General features: G+C 39.3%; 2 protein-coding genes across 6 annotated transcripts in view; one reads left to right on the top strand and one right to left on the bottom strand.

The window, feature by feature from the left end:
- Positions 1 to 2208, bottom strand: part of FRRS1 (ferric chelate reductase 1) — a 122168-nt gene extending 119960 nt beyond the window's left edge. The window contains exon 1 of the mRNA XM_074381377.1: positions 2124 to 2208. The gene's annotated coding sequence lies outside the window, so the exon portion shown is untranslated. The remainder of the gene's footprint in view (positions 1 to 2123) is intronic.
- Positions 2209 to 2252: 44 nt separating this feature from the next.
- The window catches only part of AGL (amylo-alpha-1,6-glucosidase and 4-alpha-glucanotransferase), a 71236-nt gene continuing 53676 nt past the window's right edge, over positions 2253 to 19812 (top strand). Inside the window, exons 1-5 of one of the 5 annotated variants that reach the window (XM_074381372.1) lie at positions 2253 to 2323; positions 3265 to 3414; positions 13525 to 13735; positions 14276 to 14442; positions 16610 to 16813. In XM_074381372.1, the coding sequence (XP_074237473.1) occupies positions 3333 to 3414; positions 13525 to 13735; positions 14276 to 14442; positions 16610 to 16813 (664 nt within the window). In that variant the 5' untranslated portion in view covers positions 2253 to 2323; positions 3265 to 3332. The other 4 variants (XM_074381370.1, XM_074381371.1, XM_003933267.4 and 1 more) reach the window with 4 other exon arrangements.

The raw sequence follows: 19812 nt of genomic DNA, 5'->3' as shown, positions 1-19812 counted from the left end.
TTGTGGCAAGTGCCTATAGTCCCAGCTACTGGGGATGGATGAGGGGGGCTGAGGGAGGAGGTTAAGGCTACAGTTAGCTGTGATTGTGCCACTGCACTCCAGCCTGGGCAACAATGAGACCCTGTTTCAAATGAAATAAAATAACTTTGTCTATTGGATATATGTTGAAATAATGTCTTGGATATATTGATTTAAACAAATTATATCACTAAAATTAATTTCACCTTTTTCAAAACTTTTTTTTTTTTTTTTTTTTTTTTTGAGACAGTCTGCCTCTGTCACCCAGGCCAGAGTACAGTGATGCGATCTGGGTTCACTGCAACTTGTGCCTCCCAGGTTGAAGTGAGTCTTCTGTCTCAACCTCCAGAGTAGATGGGACTACAGGTGTGCGCCACCATGCACAGATAATTGTTGTATTTTAAAAACTTTTTTAAATGTGGCACTTGAAAATTTTAAATGACCTATGTGGCACTTAATATTACTATTGAACACTGCTTTCTGGTCTCTCAGGCCAAACGCCTTGGAATCATCCTTGACTCCTTTCTCCACTAGCAAATGCTGTAGGTTCTACCTTCAAAATAGTCCAGAATTCAACAACTTCTCACCACTTTCACTGCTATACTACATCCCCGTCCCCTTGCCGCCCCCGCCCCGGCCGCCCCCCCACCCCCAACACACACAAAACACATGCAAGTCACTTTCTCTTGCTTGGATAACTAAAATAGCTTGCTAACTGGTTTACTTGCTTCCTTCATTGCTCCATTCTACAGTGTATTCAACTATTTCCCAAAGTTGCAGAGCGATCCTTTTAAAAGGTCAATCAGATTATGTCACTCTTCTGTTCAAAATCTCCATGGATCCTTTTTTCTAAAGTAAAAGCCCAAGTCCTTGCAATGGCCTACAAAGCCTTATAAGTTCTGGTCACCCACCTGTGCTCCGGAGCCGCTCTCCTGCCCCATCTGTCTGTCCTAATCTCTTACCACTCACTTCTTCACTCAGCTATGGTGACCTTCTTCGGTTCACCAAGTATGCTCCTGCCTCATGGCCTTTGCACTTCCTGTAGCTCTCTCTACACGCAACCTTCTACCTCAGACATCCTCTTCCTTCTTTCTCGCAGTTTGGCATCACTTGACTGAATATTGTATTTAGAAATGTAAACCTCTCTCTGCTTACTCTTCCACACTTGCCCTTTCCTATCACATATAGGATATAATATATCCTTCCTATTATTTAGGATATTATAATATATCCTTCCTATTATTTAGGATATTATAATATATCCTTCCTATTATTTAGGATATATTATATCCTGTATAATTTATTTATCTGTCTCCCACGAATAAAATGCAAGAGTTCCTTGAGAGCAGTGACTGTTTTACTGCTGCATTCCCAGTACCTTATGTGCCTGGCAAATAATAGAGGCCAGAAAATGAGCTGTGGGTTCCCAAAGTCAGTTACGGACCATTTGCAGCTAGCCATTCTCAGAAATCTACAGAAACAAATGTTTCGGTATGGTTTTTTTTTTTTTTTTTTTTTTTTTTTTTAAGGCTATATCCTCTTTGGACCTACAGTCATTCCACAACAAAGAATGCAAGAATCTTCTCCACACCCCACAAAGCTTAGTTAACCAAATCTTCTGTTCCTTTTCTCATGACCATTAGGAGCCCTCCAAAATCCCTGGAAGATGGGTTTTCCTTTACCCTCAGGCATTAAATCTCCTTAAGCATCTGCAAAAAGTCCTGAGTTACTGGCCTAAGATAGTGCAGCTTCATCTCAGACGATCTCCAGGTCTATTTAGTGTACATTGGGTCCACCCGGACACCGTTAAGTATCAGTGGTGTTTGCACTCTCAGTGGTTTGCAGACTGGACACATCTTACCTACTGTGTCTGTATTGGGAACACGTGTCCTGTCTGTTAGCACTAGAAATGATGGACACGTGTTGGATGGAATGTTAATGGTGTAGCCAGTTCTCTTATCTTATACACTTAGAAGTCAGGGCTCTGAGAACTTAGGCCAAGTAAAAAAAAAAAAAAAAACATTAAAACAAAGAAACAAAACGTGTGGTGCTACAAAGGCACTGGAAGCTGGGTCCTTTGCCCCTCACCATTCAGCCCTTCTCACCAAAAGATCCTACTGTGCAGCTCAACCTAGCTCGCAGCCTGGTACCGCAGGATTTTAATGTGCAACAGTGAGTTCGCAAGCTGTTGGAGGCAGACCCCGCGCCTCGGCCGCTGCACCGTCCCGGTGGCGAGGAGAAATCGCGGCTCCCGGCCTCGGCCTCAGCCTCCTGCAGCTCCCCGGGCCCGGAGCCGACGGAGACGGTGAGGTGCCCACTTTCTCGCGAGACCAGCGGTCGGGGCGAGCGGGACCAGGCTCCCGGAAGTGGGCCAGCCGACGCTCCGCTCCCACCTGGGGCGAGTGTGCGCAAGGCCTGGTGGGGTCCCGGGTGCGCCCTGGAACCTGCGCGAGGCGGAGTCGCCAAGACGCTGCCTGTTCCTCACGCAGCCGCCTCGGCCCTGCCCGGCCCGCCGCCGCCCCTCCCTTTGCCCTTCACGGCGCCCGGCCCTCCTTGAGCTGCGGCTTCTGTGCGCCGCTGGGTAGCCAGCCTTTCCCCTTCTCCTTCTCCCGGCCCCCTCCCCCGACCCCAGCACTGGAGTCGCGGGTCCTGCGGTGCCCCAGAAGCCGCACGTCTAAGTTGCTCGGCGTAAGTGCTAGGAATGCCGCTGGCCTCGCGGGGAAACGCATTCTTTCTATCTATAGCTCGCTCTGTACATCTTCTTCTACGGCAGCTATTCCAGGGGCAACAACTGCTTCCCTCTGTTCCCATCTCCCCATTGGTGGCTGGCGACCCGAATTTGGGAATGGGGAGATCGCCCACCTGTTATCTTTGAGCAGACTAATCTCTTGTAAGCTGAAGTGCCATTCGGAGTCTACAGAGCCCTGTGGCTTGGGGCTGGGACTGTCCCCCTGACTTCAGGCTTTCGTGAACGTATTGCTTTTCTCTGAGAATGCTCTAGGTTTTTAATTTTTTAATTGTAAGAATCTATAATACAGCATTTTTATTTCGGTCTTAGTCCTTGTGCTCAAAGGCAGGAAATAACTATTAATTTGCCTTCTCGAATCTTATTTGTTATAAGATTCATTCTCTTTCATTGCTCTGCTAGGGATAAAACACACTTCGAACATGTAAGTGCCGCTGTCAGCTCTGGAGAGTTTAAGGCAATAGTTATTTTCGATGTTTTAATTCCGTTTTGTTTCATAGGGATAACTCATTCGACTGTGGAGTTCTTTTAATTCTTCCGAAAGGTTTCAAATCCTCTAGAAGCCAAAATGGGGCACAGTAAACAGATTCGAATTTTACTTCTGAACGAAATGGAGAAGCTAGAAAAGACCCTCTTCAGACTTGAACAAGGTCAGTAGCAAGTTGTTTGACTGGCTCATTTGTGTCTCTTAAACTTTTAATTCATTGGCAGTCCTTTCAAATTTTTTAAAGCTTTAAGATAGATATTATTTCCAAGGAGATTTCTAAAACTTGATTTGTGCAAAGATGGTCCTGTGTTGTCTATATATCATTAATAAATGTTGATTTGAATTAAAAATATTTTATATCCCTCGTGTTAGGATAAGTATAAAATAGTTCACTTTTCTCTGCATACTAATTCCTACTTAAGATTGAAGTTAAATATATGATCAGAAGATTGACCATGTTATTTCTAATAGCATTTACTATTAAAACTTGGTAAATTACTTCCTATGTAATTTCGCTTTGGGTATGTCTGTAGTTTTGCCTTTATATAGCTCTATCACTTTTCCTTTGTTGAACCTTTGAATTGATAAAATAGGTTACAGCAAAAAGTATAGTAAACTATTCTTTATGTATATCAAAAACCTCTCAAATGTGGATAAGGTAAAAAGCTGAAAATATTTTCTTACCAAATAAAAAGTGCAAGAATTCATCAGGTTATGTTGAAATATAGTTGAGCTGTATTTAAAAGATCAAATTATTTTTCTACAAGACTAGTTAATAGATGCTTTATTTTCTTAGCCTTTGTAATTTTTCAACATTGAGGAAGTACAATATATGAAAAATGCAATCCCCCTTATCAATGTACCAAATGGATGTTGGTGGACATAAACATTTTGAAGGAATTTTTTAATTTCCCTAATGTTTTAAGAGTTGAATTTTTGAAAATAATTTCATACATGAAATGTGTTATCTTCATGCCAAATCTTCGTCTTTTTCCAACTTTGGCATTTTAAGTCACTGAGTACCGACTCCATTTTTGGCTTTCCTGACTCTGCACTTTCCTGGTTTGGTTTTTTTCCCCTGCCCTGTTGTGTATTCATGTCAACTTGGTGTCTCTTACTGGGCTCTCTTCCTTTCACTTTTTAATTAATTATGGGTATCTGCTAGGAATTCTTTATTTTTCTGTTCTCCTGCTTTCAAAGAATTAGCTATACAGTCTCATGGCCTCAACTGTTGCCTCTGTGCTGACGACTCCTTTTGGAGGAAAGGCCTTGAGCTTTCTTCTTCTTGGAAGCTTTCAGAGTATGATGACAAGGGTAAAGAGCCAGAATTCTCCTGGCTCTGCTGCTAGCAAGCTGACTTGGAGCAAGGTACATTAATTCTGAGCATTGGTTTCTTTTTTTCTTCTTCTTCTTTTCTCTTTTTTTTTTTTTTTTTGAGACAAGGTCTTACTCTGTTGCCCAAGCTGAGTGCTGTGGCATAATCACATCTCACTGGAGCCTCAACTTCTGAGCTCAAGCAGTTCTCCTGCCTCAGCCTTCTGAGTAGCTGGGAGTACAGTCATGTACCACTATGCCCAGCTAATTTTTTTTTTTAAGAGACTGAGTCTCACTATGTTGCCCTGGCTGGTCTTGAACTCCTGGACTCAAGCAACCCTCCCTCCTTGGCCTCCCAAAATCCTATGATTACAAGCATAAGCCACCAGTCCAGGCCCCAATTCTGAGCATTAATTTCTTTCTTTCTTTCTTCTTTTTTTTTTTTATACATATTCTGCTTATGTAGCATTAATTTCTTTATTGGTGAAATGAAAGAGGTAATTTCTGTTCTTCTACCTTTCTAGGTTTTGAGGCTCAAAATTAATAATACGTGGGTTTTTAGTGACAAAGCCCTAAATAAATATAAGGCATTGATAGCTCACACTATGTATTTCCACCCCGGACCTTGGCTTCAACCTGATATTATGCAACAAAATGGCATTAGGATAGCTCAACTTGGATATGCTTAAATCTAGCATGTCCAAAACTATCTCCTCTCCATTCTCAATCCTTCTTTATTTCTTAGCTTCCCTGTTTATTTTTGTGGCATCTCCATTTTTATAGTTCCTAAGGGAGAAACCTTATATTCTTCTTTGATGATTTCTTCTCTTTTCCTGTAATCTCTTTTTAAGCTTGCAGTTTCTTTCCAAATATCTCTGATTGCCTGTCTATCTGTATGTCTGCATATATATGCCAGAATAATCTTATTCAGTCTGTTTCCTTTTTATTAAGTGGGATATATTAAGTCAAATTTAAATACCTCTGTCTGACTTCCTATACATTCTGTAATAAGATTACACCTTCCTTAGCCAAAATTGTGTCTCATTATTCTCCATCATTCATGTCATCTTTAAAGTTGCCAAATCATTCTTGTTAATTCCCTTCTCAGTGATTTTTCTCATGCCTGTCCTTATACCCCTACTCCTGTCAGATTCCTTTATATATGTTGAATCCCATTTACTGTCAGTCTGTGTGTTGCCTAAGTTTCAACTTTCAGCTAGAATTCCACCTCCTCTGTGAGGTTTTTCCCTAATATTTTGCTGTCTGCTTTCTTTGATTTCCAATTACACAGTGGGCACAGAACTATTAAGTGCTGAATAATGAAGCAGTGTCTAAAAGCTCTTTAGCCTTACAGTATCAGACTAGGGTTTAAAATCTGTGAGAATTGATGAGGGCAGGTGACTGCCACTTGTAATCTTAGTACTTTGGGAGGCTGAGGCTGAAGGACCACTTGAGGCCAGGAGCTAATGGTCAGCCTGGACGGCATCATAAGACTTTATCTCTACAAAAAAAAGAAACAAGATTAGCTGGGCATTATGGTGCTTGCCTGTGTTCACCAGCTACTCAGGAGGGTGAGACAGAAAGATCGCTTGAGCCCAGGAGTTAAAGGCTGCAGTGAGCTATGATCCCACCATTGCACTCCAGCCTGAGTGACAGAGTGAAACCCTGTCTTTAAAACACAAAACTAAAGGGCCAGGTGCAGTGGCTCACACTTATAATCCCAACACTTTGGGAGGCTGAGGTGGGTGGATCGCCCAAGTTCAGAAGTTCGAGACCATCCAGCATGATCAACATGGTGAAACCCTGTCTCTACTAAAAATACAAAAATTTGCTGGGTGTGGTGGTGCATGCCTGTAATCCCAGCTACTTGGGAGGCTGAGGCAGGAGAATTGCTTGAACCTGTGAGGCACAGGTCGCAATGAGCCGAGATCACAGCGTTGTACTCCAGCCTGGGCAACAAGAGCAAAACTCTGCCTTAAATAAGTAAATAAATAAATAAATAAAAAGAAAGTCTGTGAGGATAGGGACAGCTTTACAAACCTACTGCAGTGGGTAACAGTTAAGTACTTGCTGATCGATTACTAAAACTCCAGTTAAAACTAGCAAAAATTGTACATTCAGCTAACCTATTTGAAGAGGGAACCATGAAAGATATGAAAAAAGAATGATATGACTGACTTTAAAACTCTGGTTAAAACCAGTAAATTTATCCAGTGTTATGAATGAGAATGTCACCTTTTTTTGCAGTAATGGGGTGATCATATTATTTAAGAAGATAATTTGAAATGTGAACGATGAGTTGAAGAAAAGGGACATTAGAGACAAGAAGCATTGAGAAGGCTATTTAAAAAACATATCTGGTTAAAAAAAAGGGGGGGTTAATAGAGTCAGAGTTGAAAAAGAAAGGACAAGTCTAGGCATGGTTGCTCACACCTGTAATCCCAGTATTTTGGGAGGCCGAGGCAGCAGATCACCTGAGGTCAGGAGTTTGAGACCTGCCTGGCCAACATGGTGAAACCCTGTCTCTACTAAAAATACAAAAAATAGCTGGGCATGATGGCAGGTACCTATAATCCCAGCTACTCAGGAGGCTGAAGCAGGAGAATTGCTTGAATCTGGGATGTGGAGGTTGCAGTGAGCTGAAATCGCGCCACTGTACTCCAGCCTGGGCAACACAGCGAGACTGCCTCAAAAAGGAAAAAAAGAAAAAGAAAAAGGGCAAAGTATGAGTTATTTTTAAATTTAGAGGACTTGGTAACCAATCTAATGTGAAGAAAAACTGGCAGTTTTTGGTTTTTCATATTTAATTGGTCACCAGAAACCTCATATATCTTTCCTTCTCTCTTTTCCACAAGAGGGAATTCTTTCTGTTTTTCAAGACTGATATTTCTATAGATTCTTCCAATTCAACAAGTATAAGACTAAATAATGATCTTTTCTGGACAAATTATAGTTTTTTCCTTTATTTCCTATCTCATTTAGTGGCAGAATAATGAACAAAACCAGGCCGGGCAGTTGCCTACTCCTGTAATCCCAGTACTTTGGGAGGCTGAGGTGGGTGGTTCACCTGAGATCAGGAGTTCAAGACCAGCCTGGCCAACATGGCAAAACCCCATCTCTACCAATAATACAAAAATTAGCCAGGTGTGGTGATATGTGCCTGTAGACCCAGCTACACAGGCAGTAGAGGCGGGAGAATTGCTTGAACCCAGGAGACAGAGGTTGCAGTGAGCCGAGATCATGCCATTATACTCCAGCCTGGGCAACAGAGTGAGACTTCATCGCAAAAAAAAATAATAATAATAATAATGAACAAAATAAGTACTTCCTAAATCTGGAATTCTTCCATCTTTTGAATAGGTTGACCAAATTTACAATTTTTACTATTTTTTTAAAGAAAATATTTATACATGAAGGTTCTTTGATTAGAAGCTTGAGTTTCCATAAATGGAGTGGAGGGAAAAACACAGAATGTATTTATTTACAATAATAGTTTAATCACTCATCATGCTAGTTGCCTATAAGAGAGAGATAGCTACCGGGCACAGTGGCTCACACCTGTAATCCCAGAACTTTGGGAGGCAGAGGTGGGTGGACCACCTGAGGTCAGGAGTTTGAGAACAGCCTGACCAGCATGGAGAAATCCCATCACTACTAAAAATATAAAATTAACCAGGCATGGTGGCATATGCCTGTAATCCCAGCTGCTAGGGAGACTGAGGCAAGAGAATCGCTTGAACCTGGTCATTGCTATCCAGCCTGGGCAACAACAGCAAAACGCCATCAAAGAGAGAGAGAGAGAGAGAGAGATGGCTAATACACGTAAAGTATCCTAGTGTTAGTATGAGGAATAAGATAGCCACACCATGTACTGCTATGACCTCAGCTAATTTTAGCAAACTGAGTGATTAACCATGGAATCTGACCTACTCTAGGTCCTCTGATGTTTTATTTACTATATATAAAAATTTTAGTTTCAGTGATTTGCATTAGATGTCTATAGAGTGGCTATGTAACCCTTGGGGAATGCACTGATACATCTGTTCGGCTACAGAAAGAAAATATAACTTACTTACTTCCTTCTTTCCTTCCTCCTTCCCTTCCCCTTCCCTTTCCCTTTCATTCTCTTCCCTTCCCTTTCCCTTCCTTTTCCCTTTCTCTTCCCTTTCCCTCCCCTTCCCTTCCTCTCCCCTTCCCTTCCTCTTCCCTTTCCCTTCCCTTCACCTTCCCTTCCCTTTCCTTTCCCTTCCCATTCCCTTTCCCTTTTCCTTCCTCTTCCCTTCCCTTTCCCTTCCCTTTCCTTTCTCTTCCCATTCCCTTTCCCTTTTCCTTCCTCTTCCCTTCCCTTCTTTTTCCCATCCCTTCCCTTTCCCTTCCCCTTCCCTTCCTTTCTTTTTCTTTTCTACCTATTTTGGTTTTTTAACTCCGTTATATGTTAACAACATTGAATTATGTTAATATATGAATTATGCTCTCAGTTTGTATGTCAGATAAGTTATAAACAAAAAAGGCATACTCAGAAGAAAACGTCGAGGTTGTAGTTCTGGAAGGGATTTACAATCGCTCCCTCATTTGTTTGCAGTATGTTGCCATACATTGCACTTTCACCTAAGCTAGGTTAAGTAACTTTACAGGTTATATTATCTTAAATAACAGAGTCTCTGTATTACTTTGTAAGGAAAGGTAGAAAAAACAAGAACAGCTCTTTTACCTCACAGAAGTGATCACACTTAAAAGATGAGTTAGAAAGTGCTTGAGATTTGTCCTTTTCAGGAATAACAAGTAGCCTTAGATAGTATGATACTTAGAAAATATTTTCAAGCCAGGCGCGGTGGCTCAAGCCTGTAATCCCAGCACTTTGGGAGGCCGAGGCAGGTGGATCACGAGGTCAAGAGATCAAGACTATCCTGGTCAACATGGTGAAACACCGTCTCTACTAAAAATACAAAAAATTAGCTGGGCATGGTGGCGCGTGCCTGTAATCCCAGCTACTCAGGAGGCTGAGGCAGGAGAATTGCTTGAACCCAGGAGGCGGAGGTTGCGGTGAGCAGAGATCGCGCCATTGCACTCCAGCCTGGGTAACAAGAGCGAAACTCCCTCTCAAAAAAAAAAAAAAAAGAAAAAGAAAAGAAAAGAAAATATTTTCAGAAAAAATAAATACTTAACTCTTCGATGTAAACATGAGTGAGAAAGTTAAGTGCTTTTTTGAAGGAAATTGTGTTGCTCTGGAACAGAGTTTGGCACATATTTTCCTGTACAAGTTCAGATAGCAAATCTTTGCAGCTTTTCAAGCAGTGCACTCCCTATCGCAGGGACTGGACTCTGCCAATGTAGCAGGAAGGCAGCCATGGACAAACATAGTGAATGGATATGGCTGTGTTCCAGTAATACTTCATTTACAGAAATGGGAATTGGGCTGGATATATTTTGCCAACCCTTGCTATAGCAAAAACATTTTGAATATATATTTTTAGAAATGCTTCTTCCATCATCATATGATTTTACCCAAAATAAATAGAACTTGAAATCTTTGAATCACTTTATTACAAAATATTAAAACCAAGACTTTTTAAAATAATGAAATTTATTTAGTTACATTGTTTTCAGTGAGAGACATTATCAATATTAATTTTTAGTGAGAGCCAAAGGTTTTTTCTACCCCCTACTAAATAAAATTTATTACTTAAATATTATTTGTTCCATTTATATTTTATCCCATTTAGTTAATTTTTGTTTTATAATTTACACAGTCTATTAGAACATCATGCATATATATTATATAAGCAAATGACTTATTTGGGGAATTACTGGGGCTTTTTTCTGAAGGTAGAGCACTGATCCAAATATTGTTTCAGAGATTTTAGATGAGTTTTAACCTTTGCACTGCAAATTCTCTGAATCCTTGTGTAATTATAAAAACAATATTTGTATAAACCTAATGGGGAACAGGTTGTACAAATATACCCAGACAGCTAATCTCTGCTATTTGTACTTGTTCAGAATAACACCATTTCTCCTGATGATAAATTTAGTAATTCTTTTTTTTTTTTTTTTTTTTTTTTTTTTGAGACGGAGTTTCGCTCTTGTTACCCAGGCTGGAGTGCAATGGCGCGATCTCGGCTCACCGCAACCTCCGCCTTCTGGGTTCAAGCAATTCTCCTGCCTCAGCCTCCTGAGTAGCTGGGACTACAGGCACGTGCCACCATGCCCAGCTAATTTTTTTTGTATTTTTAGTAGAGATGGGGTTTCACCATGTTGACCAGGATGGTCTCGATCTCTCGACCTCGTGATCCACCCACCTCGGCCTCCCAAAGTGCTGGGATTACAGGCTTGAGCCACCGTGCCCGGCCTTAAATTTAGTAATTCTTGTGAAGATGTAGATATTTATCCTTCTCAGTCACTAAATATTTTAGTTCATGTTTTAATTCTTTGTATAATTATTTCTTAATCTATCTCTCATAGTTGTAGCTCTAATTTTAAAATGATTTTCCCAATTATAAAATTATGCAAATGTATAAAAAGCATTTTTTTCTGTTGTTTTTTAAAAAAATTAGGATTGTGCTATCTAAACAATTTTTTAACCTGCTTCCCCCCCATTTGTACTATTATTATGGTGTATATATTCTACATCCCTGCCTACTGCCATGTTTCAGCCATGATTTTTTTCCAGAAGAGATTTTAAAAGCTCTACATAAATGTGTAAAATGTAACAAAATAAAATAAAGGTGGTTTTTTTTTGAAATGGAGTCTTGCTGTGTTGCCCAGGCTGGTGTGCAGTGGCACTATCTAGGCTCACTACAACTTTTGCCCCCTGGGTTTAAGGGTTTCTCCTGCCTCAGCCTCCTGAGTAACTGGGATTACAGGTGCTAACCACCACAACCAGCTATTTTGGATTTTTAGTAGAGACGGAGTTTCACCATGTTGGTCGGGTAGTCTTGAATTTCTGACCTCAGGTGATCCTCTTGCCTCAGCCTCCCACGGTGCTGGGATTACAGGCATGAGCCACTGTGCCCAACCAAATATCTTTTGATAGCATAATTTATGTTGGCTTTATAATATGCCAGCTTGCAGATGTACCATAATTTATTTAATCATTGCCAATCATTAGATATTTAGTTGTTGTCAGTTTATTTAATTTCAATAAATGAGGCTGTGATAAACATCCTTATACATAATCTATGTTTACATCACTGATAATTTTCTCCAAAAAAATTATATAAAATTCCTAGATCAAAAAATATAAATTCTTAACACATTAATGCCAAATTGTATTATAGAAAAAGTACATGTAGTTGCTTAGAGAAGAAATTCTTGTTTTCACTATATAGCATTTCCTAATGTCTTTTGCTGAAATCTTTTGTTCACAGAAAATATCCCTATTAGTATATCATCTTTTATTACTTTGTCAGATGTTGAATAAGTCAAGCATTATAAATTATAAATAATATATATTAAATTTATAAATGTTAGGTTTTTTTCTCTCAAAGAAGCTCCTTAGACATTAAAGAATTTACTCAGTGGCCGGGCGCGGTGGCTCACGCCTGTAATCCCAGCACTTTGGGAGGCCAAGGCGGGTGGATCACGAGGTCAAGAGATCGAGACCATCCTGGTCAACATGGTGAAACCCCATCTCAACTAAAAATACAAAAAATTAGCTGGGCATAATGGCACGTGCCTGTAATCCCAGCTACTCGGGAGGCTGAGGCAGGAGAATTGCCTGAACCCAGGAGGCGGAGGTTGCGGTGAGCCGAGATCGTGCCATTGCACTCCAGCCTGGGTAACAAGAGCGAAACTCCATCTCAAAAACAAACAAACAAAAAAAGAATTTACTCAGTGGAGCTAAACTTTCCTGCCTCACCAGTTAATATTGCCCATGATTAATTGAAAGTTATATTGATGTTTAAAATTTTTATGCATTATATTTCTAATAAACTTGACCATAGTCAGAATTTTCACATTCTAATAATTATAAAGAAGGTTTAAAGTCTGCTTCAAACCAACCAAAACTTTTTTTTCGCAGTACAGTTTTAACTGTAATGTTAAAACTTATGGCAAAATACTTGTAACACAGTGCACAATTCTAAGATGTGTTTTTTAAAAAATAACCTAACTTGGGTAAAAGTAGAAATGGATCGGCTCTCAGGATTACAAGAACTGCTTTAATAAATAAACCATGAAGAGTAGGGATATAGGCAGTAGTGTGTTGGAGGTGCTTATGCTGGCTCACAAGAGCTGATTGTACACATCTTTTCCCACTTCCACGTTCAATGTTGTCGTGTTGGTAATTTAAGATTTCCACCAGAAAGTTAGCAAACACTCCATGTCAGGGGTTCCCACCACGCTAGTCAGTTGTTAAATCTTTGTTAACACATCACTCGACTTGAGCAGACATCAGTCGGGTTCAGATGCCTCCAGAGCTCCTGTTAGAATCCTGAATTCTACATCTACAGAAGTTGACTTCCATCAGTGAAGACTAGCTTTCTCAGTATAGTGAGATAATTGTCCCATGGTTTCAAGTTTTACATACTGTCACATACTTTCTAACACTATAGAGAAACTTGCTTTCTCAGTTGCAGTTGGAAAAATACTACAGAAGGTCTCTGCCCAGATGCCTACCACTGGGTACTTAATTCAGGGGTGAGGATGGGGATCATGGTAAATGAGGTTATATAAGAATTTGCACATCGCAAAGTTGCTATGTGAATTGGAATGAGTTTCCAGGGAAAGGAGAAAGAGACATTACAGAGCAGACAGCTCTATAATGTTTACTATACTTGCTAAAATACAAAATTCGGCTACATTGGAATACAGAATAGTGCCAAAACAGCATTAGGTTTGTAGAGTTATTTTAAATATAAGTGAAAAATCAAAGTTTTTAAATACTTTAAATAAAACACCTATTTTCAATGTAGTAATTTAAGTTCTACAATGAGTTTTTTAAAATGTGCTTTTTATTTAGGGTTTGAACTACAGTTCCGATTAGGCCCAACTTTACAGGGAAAAGCAGTTACTGTGTATACAAATTACCCATTTCCTGGAGAAACATTTAATAGAGAAAAATTCCGTTCTCTGGATTGGGAAAATCCAACAGAAAGAGAAGATGATTCTGATAAATACTGTAAACTTAATCTGCAACAATCTGGTTCATTTCAGTATTATTTCCTTCAAGGGTAAGTCAGGTGCTTTGTATGTGAGAAAAAAAGTTAATTTATTCTGTAATTTGAAGTTACCTAACTTGTAAATGTTACTGTATGAACCATGGCAGTGCAATTTTTACAGTGCTTTCTTGAGATGCAAACAGAATATTGTTTTTTGATTTCTAGAAAGTAATTGTATGGCCCATTGCAAAGTATCATGTAAATGTATTTTAAGTAATATCTTAAAACTCTGTAGTCATTTCATGCAACCTGATTATAGGTTGCTGTTTATTTTTGTGCCCTTGTTATTCCTGATAAGTTTTAGTTTATTTATTTTTCATTAAACCAACATTATTGGATATTTTGTATGTTATATACATAATTATGTAGGTTGTGAAAGGGTAAAAGTAGCTTTTCCATTAAGTTTCATTGCAACTTTTAAAAAGATTTTATGTGCTTAGAAATAAATATATTTTATTTGGGACAATTAACCTTTTAGTTAGAGTCAGACTGCATTATATGAGGATTGTTTTTTTCTCTCACTGACTGAAAAGTTTTTGTTTTTTCTCTTAGAAATGAGAAAAGTGGCGGAGGTTACATAGTTGTGGACCCCATTTTACGTGTTGGCGCTGATAATCATATGCTACCCTTGGACTGTGTTACTCTCCAGACATTTTTAGCTAAGTGTTTGGGACCTTTTGATGAATGGGAAAGCAGACTTAGGGTTGCAAAAGAATCAGGTAATGTCAGCTTTCTTCCTTTTTCTTATTAAAAAAATAATAAACATAATTATCCTCTGTGATACAGATTTCAAAGGTTTTGTTTATTAGTCCGTTCTCTCGTTGCTACATTTGATCTTAGTCAAAAGGCTGAGAAGCGATCTCTCTCGTTGCTATAAAGAACAACCTGAGACTGGGTAATTTATAAAGAAAAGAGGTTTGACTCACAGTTCACAGGCTGTATAGGAAGCATGGCTGGGGAGGCCTCAACAGTCATGGTGGAAGGCAAAGGGGAAGCAGGCACATCTTACATGGCCAGAGAAGGAAGAAGAAAGCAAAGTGGGAGGTGCTACACACTTTTAAACAACTAGATCTTGTGAAAACTCACTCTCTATCATGAGAACAACAAGGGGGAAATCCACTCCCATGATCCAATCACCTCTCACCAGGCCCCTCCTCCAACACTGGAGATTACAATTCAACATGAGATTTGGTCAGGGACACAAATCCAAACCATATCCTTTTGCCTCCACTTTTCATTTTGTTTCTTAATATATTTAGTAATATAAATAGAACCGCATGAAATTTTTGATACTTAACCATTTTTAACCTATAAAAATGGCAAATTTTGTGGTTCAGCTTAAGAAATGAAGGAAGACTATAATGAAATAATTATCATTTATAAGACTTTACCACATAAAAATCAGAATAAGCTACTTGAAAAGTGAAGGAAAATATATTATTATTATATATCATTTGAATTCAACAAATATTGATTAACTATCTTTTGTGTAGAAGATATGTGCTGCCATTCATACTAAGAGCAAAATGAAACAAGTTATATTTTACTCTTAAGCAAAAGGCAATATTAATTTTTTCGTTTTGTTTTGTTTTGTTTTGTTTTGAGACAGGGTCTCACTCTGTCACCCAGCTAGAGTGCAGTGGTACAATCTCAGCCCATTGCAGCCTCCACCTCCTGGGTTCAAGCAATTCCTGGGTTGTAGCCTCCCTGGTAGCTGGGATTACAGACCTGCACCACTACGCCTATCTAATTTTAGTATTTTTAGTAGACATGGGGTTTCACCATGTTGCCCAGGCTGGTCTTGAATTCTTGACCTCAAGTAATACGCCCACCTCAGCTTCCCAAAGTTCTGGGATTATAGGCATAAGCCACTGTGCCCAGACACACAGACACACACACACACACACACACACACACACACACACGTATATTAAATATATATAATTAAAACATATATATATATATTTTTTTTTTTTTGAGATGGAGTTTCGCTCTTGTTACCCAGGCTGGAGTGCAATGGCGCGATCTCGGCTCACCGCAACCTCTGCCTCCTGGGTTCAGGCAATTCTCCTGCCTCAGCCTCCCGAGTAGCTGGGATTATAGGCACGCGCCACCATGCCCAGCTAATTTTTTGTATTTTTAGTAGAGACGGGGTTTCACCATGTTGACCAGGATAGTCTCGATCTCTCGACCTCGTGATCCACCCGCCTCGGCCTCCCAAAGTGCTGGGATTACAGGCTTGAGCCACCGCGCCCGGCCAACATATATATTTTTTAAGACAGGGTCTCACTGTGTCACCCAGACTGCAGTGCAGTGGCCCAATCTATTTTTTGTAGAGATGAAGTCTCACTGTGTTGCCCAGGCTGGTCTTGAACTCCTGGGTTCAAGTAATCCTCTTGCCTTAGCCTCCCAAAGTGCTGGGATTAGAGGTGCAAGCCACTGCACCTGACCTCAATATTAATTTTCTGCTTTTGAGTATTGTATGAAGAAAGGAATGAGAAGTTCACTGACATAATTAAAACAGAATACAAGTACTATAGAACATTAAATTTAGTAGAAAAACATGTTGATACACTGTTAGAGGATAAATTTTCTGCGTGTAAGTATATGTATTTTCTAATAACCAGGTAGTGTTTGTGAATTTTTTCAAATATCATCTCATTATCTCTGTCTTGTATATGAGGACACTGGCGTCTTGAAAGATTTAAGTAAACTTGCTTAAAGTCTCTTGCGGTAGTTAGGATTTAAACCCAAGTGTTTGACTTCTTTTCCAGTAGCATGCTTACCTTGCTATTTGTAATTACTTAAGAAAGTTTATATTTTCTTCATTTTAGGCTGGTGTGGTTTGTTTGGTTTTACAGTGGCCTTTGTTTTTTTGCTTTGCAGGTTACAACATGATTCATTTTACCCCATTGCAGACTCTTGGACTATCTAGGTCATGCTACTCCCTTGCCAATCAGTTAGAATTAAATCCTGACTTTTCAAGACCTAATAGAAAGTATACCTGGAATGATGTTGGACAGCTAGTGGAAAAATTAAAAAAGGAATGGAATATTCTTTGTATTACTGATGTTGTCTACAATCATACTGGTATGAGCTTCATTGACTACCTTCATACATTTTGATGAGAATTTATACAGACACACAAACGGGAGAAGGGAAGGGAAGAAAGAAAGGGAAAAGAAAGGGGCTAACATAAATTTTAAAAACACAAATGATGATTAGATGTCCTTCCGTTTCAAAAATTTTTTTCTTTCAAAGGTAACATTCTTAATTGAGGATAAAGTCAGTATGTAAGTATTTTGCATCTGATGCTTATAAATACAGGAAAGTGATCATAGAAGGAACATAATGATCACATATTTCAACTTAGAGTAGCCCTCCCTTATTTGTGGTTTTGCTTTCTGAGATTTTAGTTACCTACAGTCAATCACATTTCAAAAATACTAAGTAATTCCAGAAATAAGCAATTCCTAAGTTTTAATTTTCATGCTGTTTTAAGTAACATGAAGAACTCTCATGCCATCCTGCTCTGTCCCACCTGGAATGTGACTCATCCCTTTGTCCAGTGTATCCATGCTGTAGACACTACTTGCCTACTAGTCATTTAATAGCCTGCTCGGTTATCAAAAAACAAAATATATAGGATTTGGTATTATCTGTAGTTTTACACATTCATTTGGGGTCTTGGAAGGTATCTCCTAAGGATAACAGGGAACTACTATTAATACTTTACCAAGGAATACATGAATTCTGTATTCATGTATTCAGAGCTGTGGCACTGTAGTACCATAGCACATATGAAAAAACTAAATGACTTCTATTATTTGGGGAGAAAATCATTAGTAAACTCTCAGAAGTTAATCTGAAAGTTATGTCTTTTACATGTTAAAAGAGCTTATTAAAGTTAGTTGGTTTGGTTCTCAAGATTCCTTAGCAATGTATAATTATAAAATATATCAAATTTTCCCAACTAGTGATCCTTGAGGAAATGATTCTCCCTTATCTGTCAGAGAAACTGGGCCTGGCCTGGCCTAGCCTGACGAAATCTGGCCATGAGCAGCTTTGAGTTTAACCCAGTTCACCTTACAACTGTTACCTTGCATGTATCTACAATATAGAAAAGTTTGGAAACCACTGATTTGCATATGTGAAGAACAATAATTCTAGTTGGTACAAACATTTAAAAGATAGACTCTGCTGTTTCATAAAACATTTCTCCAAGTAACCATAGGAACTGTGAAGATATTTAAAAGCTCATAGATCTGGTTCATCAATGTAAATAAAAATCTCCAATGATAATGGCAAAGTTAGGTAAAGAAATAGGTACACTCTAAAATTTGCATGTACCTAGAAACCAAGCCTCAAAGACTACAGTGAAAGCTTTGTAATATCCAAGAACTGAGTATTCTTCACTTGAAAATTTGACATTAAGCCGGGTGCTGTAACTTGCCCCTGTAATCCCAGCTACTTGGAAGGCTGAGGTGGGAGGGTCACTTGAAGCCAGGAGTTTGAAACCAGCCTGGAACACATAGTGAGATCCCCGTCTCTTACAAAATAATGTAAAAAAATTATATTTAAAGGGAAATTTGACAGTCTTGGTAATCACTTTGAGATCTGTAATATTGATGTCAAATTTATCAAACCACATAATGGCATTTTATTAGTTACAAATTATATGAGTTAGGATATGGCTTAAGCAGCTGTAACAGAAAAATATAGGGACTTAAGGCTAAACTTGTATTTATTTCTTACAGAAGATTAGATAGGCATTCCAGGATGAGAGTGATAGTTCTGTGATAGGGAACTAGTTTCTTTCTCTCATGTTGCTCTGCAGTTCTCTAACACTTTGCTTCAAACTCTTAGTCAAATATGAGTATTCCAGCTCCTGCTACCACTTTCTCCCCAGTGGAAATGGGGAAAGGGCAGTCTTTTAGGGTATGGTAGATATTACTGTGTTCACATTACATCACACAGGATTTTGTCTCTTGCCATACCTACCTTAAAGGAGACCTGCAATATAGTCTTGAGTTTGTCAGCTATGTGTAAAGTTGAACCTTGGGAATTTTATTACTAAAGAAAGAGAAAATAAAATTTGGACTACAGGAATCATCTCTGCCACAGACTATATTTCTGAAACATTTGAGAGACTCTGTGCAATGTAAAAGAAGTAAACCTTGCCACAGCCTTATTTGAAAAGTGTCACAAATCATATCCTTTCTGTGAAACAAATTTTCTTTTAAAAAAGTATTATCCAGCAGAATTCAACTTCCAGAATGGTTATGTGAAGGCTTCACACACTCTGCAGTGAAACAACCCTAACTGGTGAAAATTATTTTAAGACAATCACTTAAGTCCCCTGGAAATTGTCCAAACGACATTTAGTATACGGAGAAACATCTGAAAATCTTAGTAAGAAAAAAGAGTGTGTGGTGATTGAACCAAGACCTACTTCGTTACCTTACACAAATCCCTCTGTTACAGAAGCTGTAACACAGGCGCTCTACTCCTGGTGGGTGTGGCCAAAAGGGAGACATTCCTCCCAACTCCCAGCCTGGGGTTGTAGTTTCACTATCAAGGTGCAGTCTGTGAGTGTTCTAATTCCCCCACCGGCCCTGTGTTGCAGAAGTTACCTTTTTTTTTTTTTTTTTTTTTTTTTTTTGAGACACAGTCTTGCTTTGTTGCCCAGGCTGGAGTGCAGTGGCACATCTTGGCTCACTGCAGCCTCCACCTCCCAGGTTCAAGAGATTCTAATGCCTCAACCTCCCTAGTAGCTGGGATTACAGGTATGAGCCACCATGCCTGGCTAATTTTTATATTTTTAGTAGAGATGGAGTCTTGCCATATTTGCCAGGTTGGTCTCGAACTCCTGACCTCAGGTAATCCACCTGCCTCGCCTCCCAAAGTGCTCGGATTACAGACATTAGCCACTGTGCCCAGCCATGATGCAGAAGTTCTGTTCCAAGTAGGCAGGTGGAGAAAAATCTCCCTTCCTCCACTCAGCCCCTACTTGCAAAGCCATCATCCTTTCCCAGATTTAGCAGGCCAAGAATAGTGGGAACCCAGTTGGCCTGGAAGAGGTCTTAGTT

The sequence above is a fragment of the Saimiri boliviensis genome, chromosome 11 (assembly GCF_048565385.1).
Source record: "Saimiri boliviensis isolate mSaiBol1 chromosome 11, mSaiBol1.pri, whole genome shotgun sequence".
NCBI lineage: Eukaryota > Metazoa > Chordata > Mammalia > Primates > Cebidae > Saimiri > Saimiri boliviensis.
Note: the sequence above shows the minus strand (reverse complement) of the source record. Positions and strands in the feature narration are given on the sequence as shown.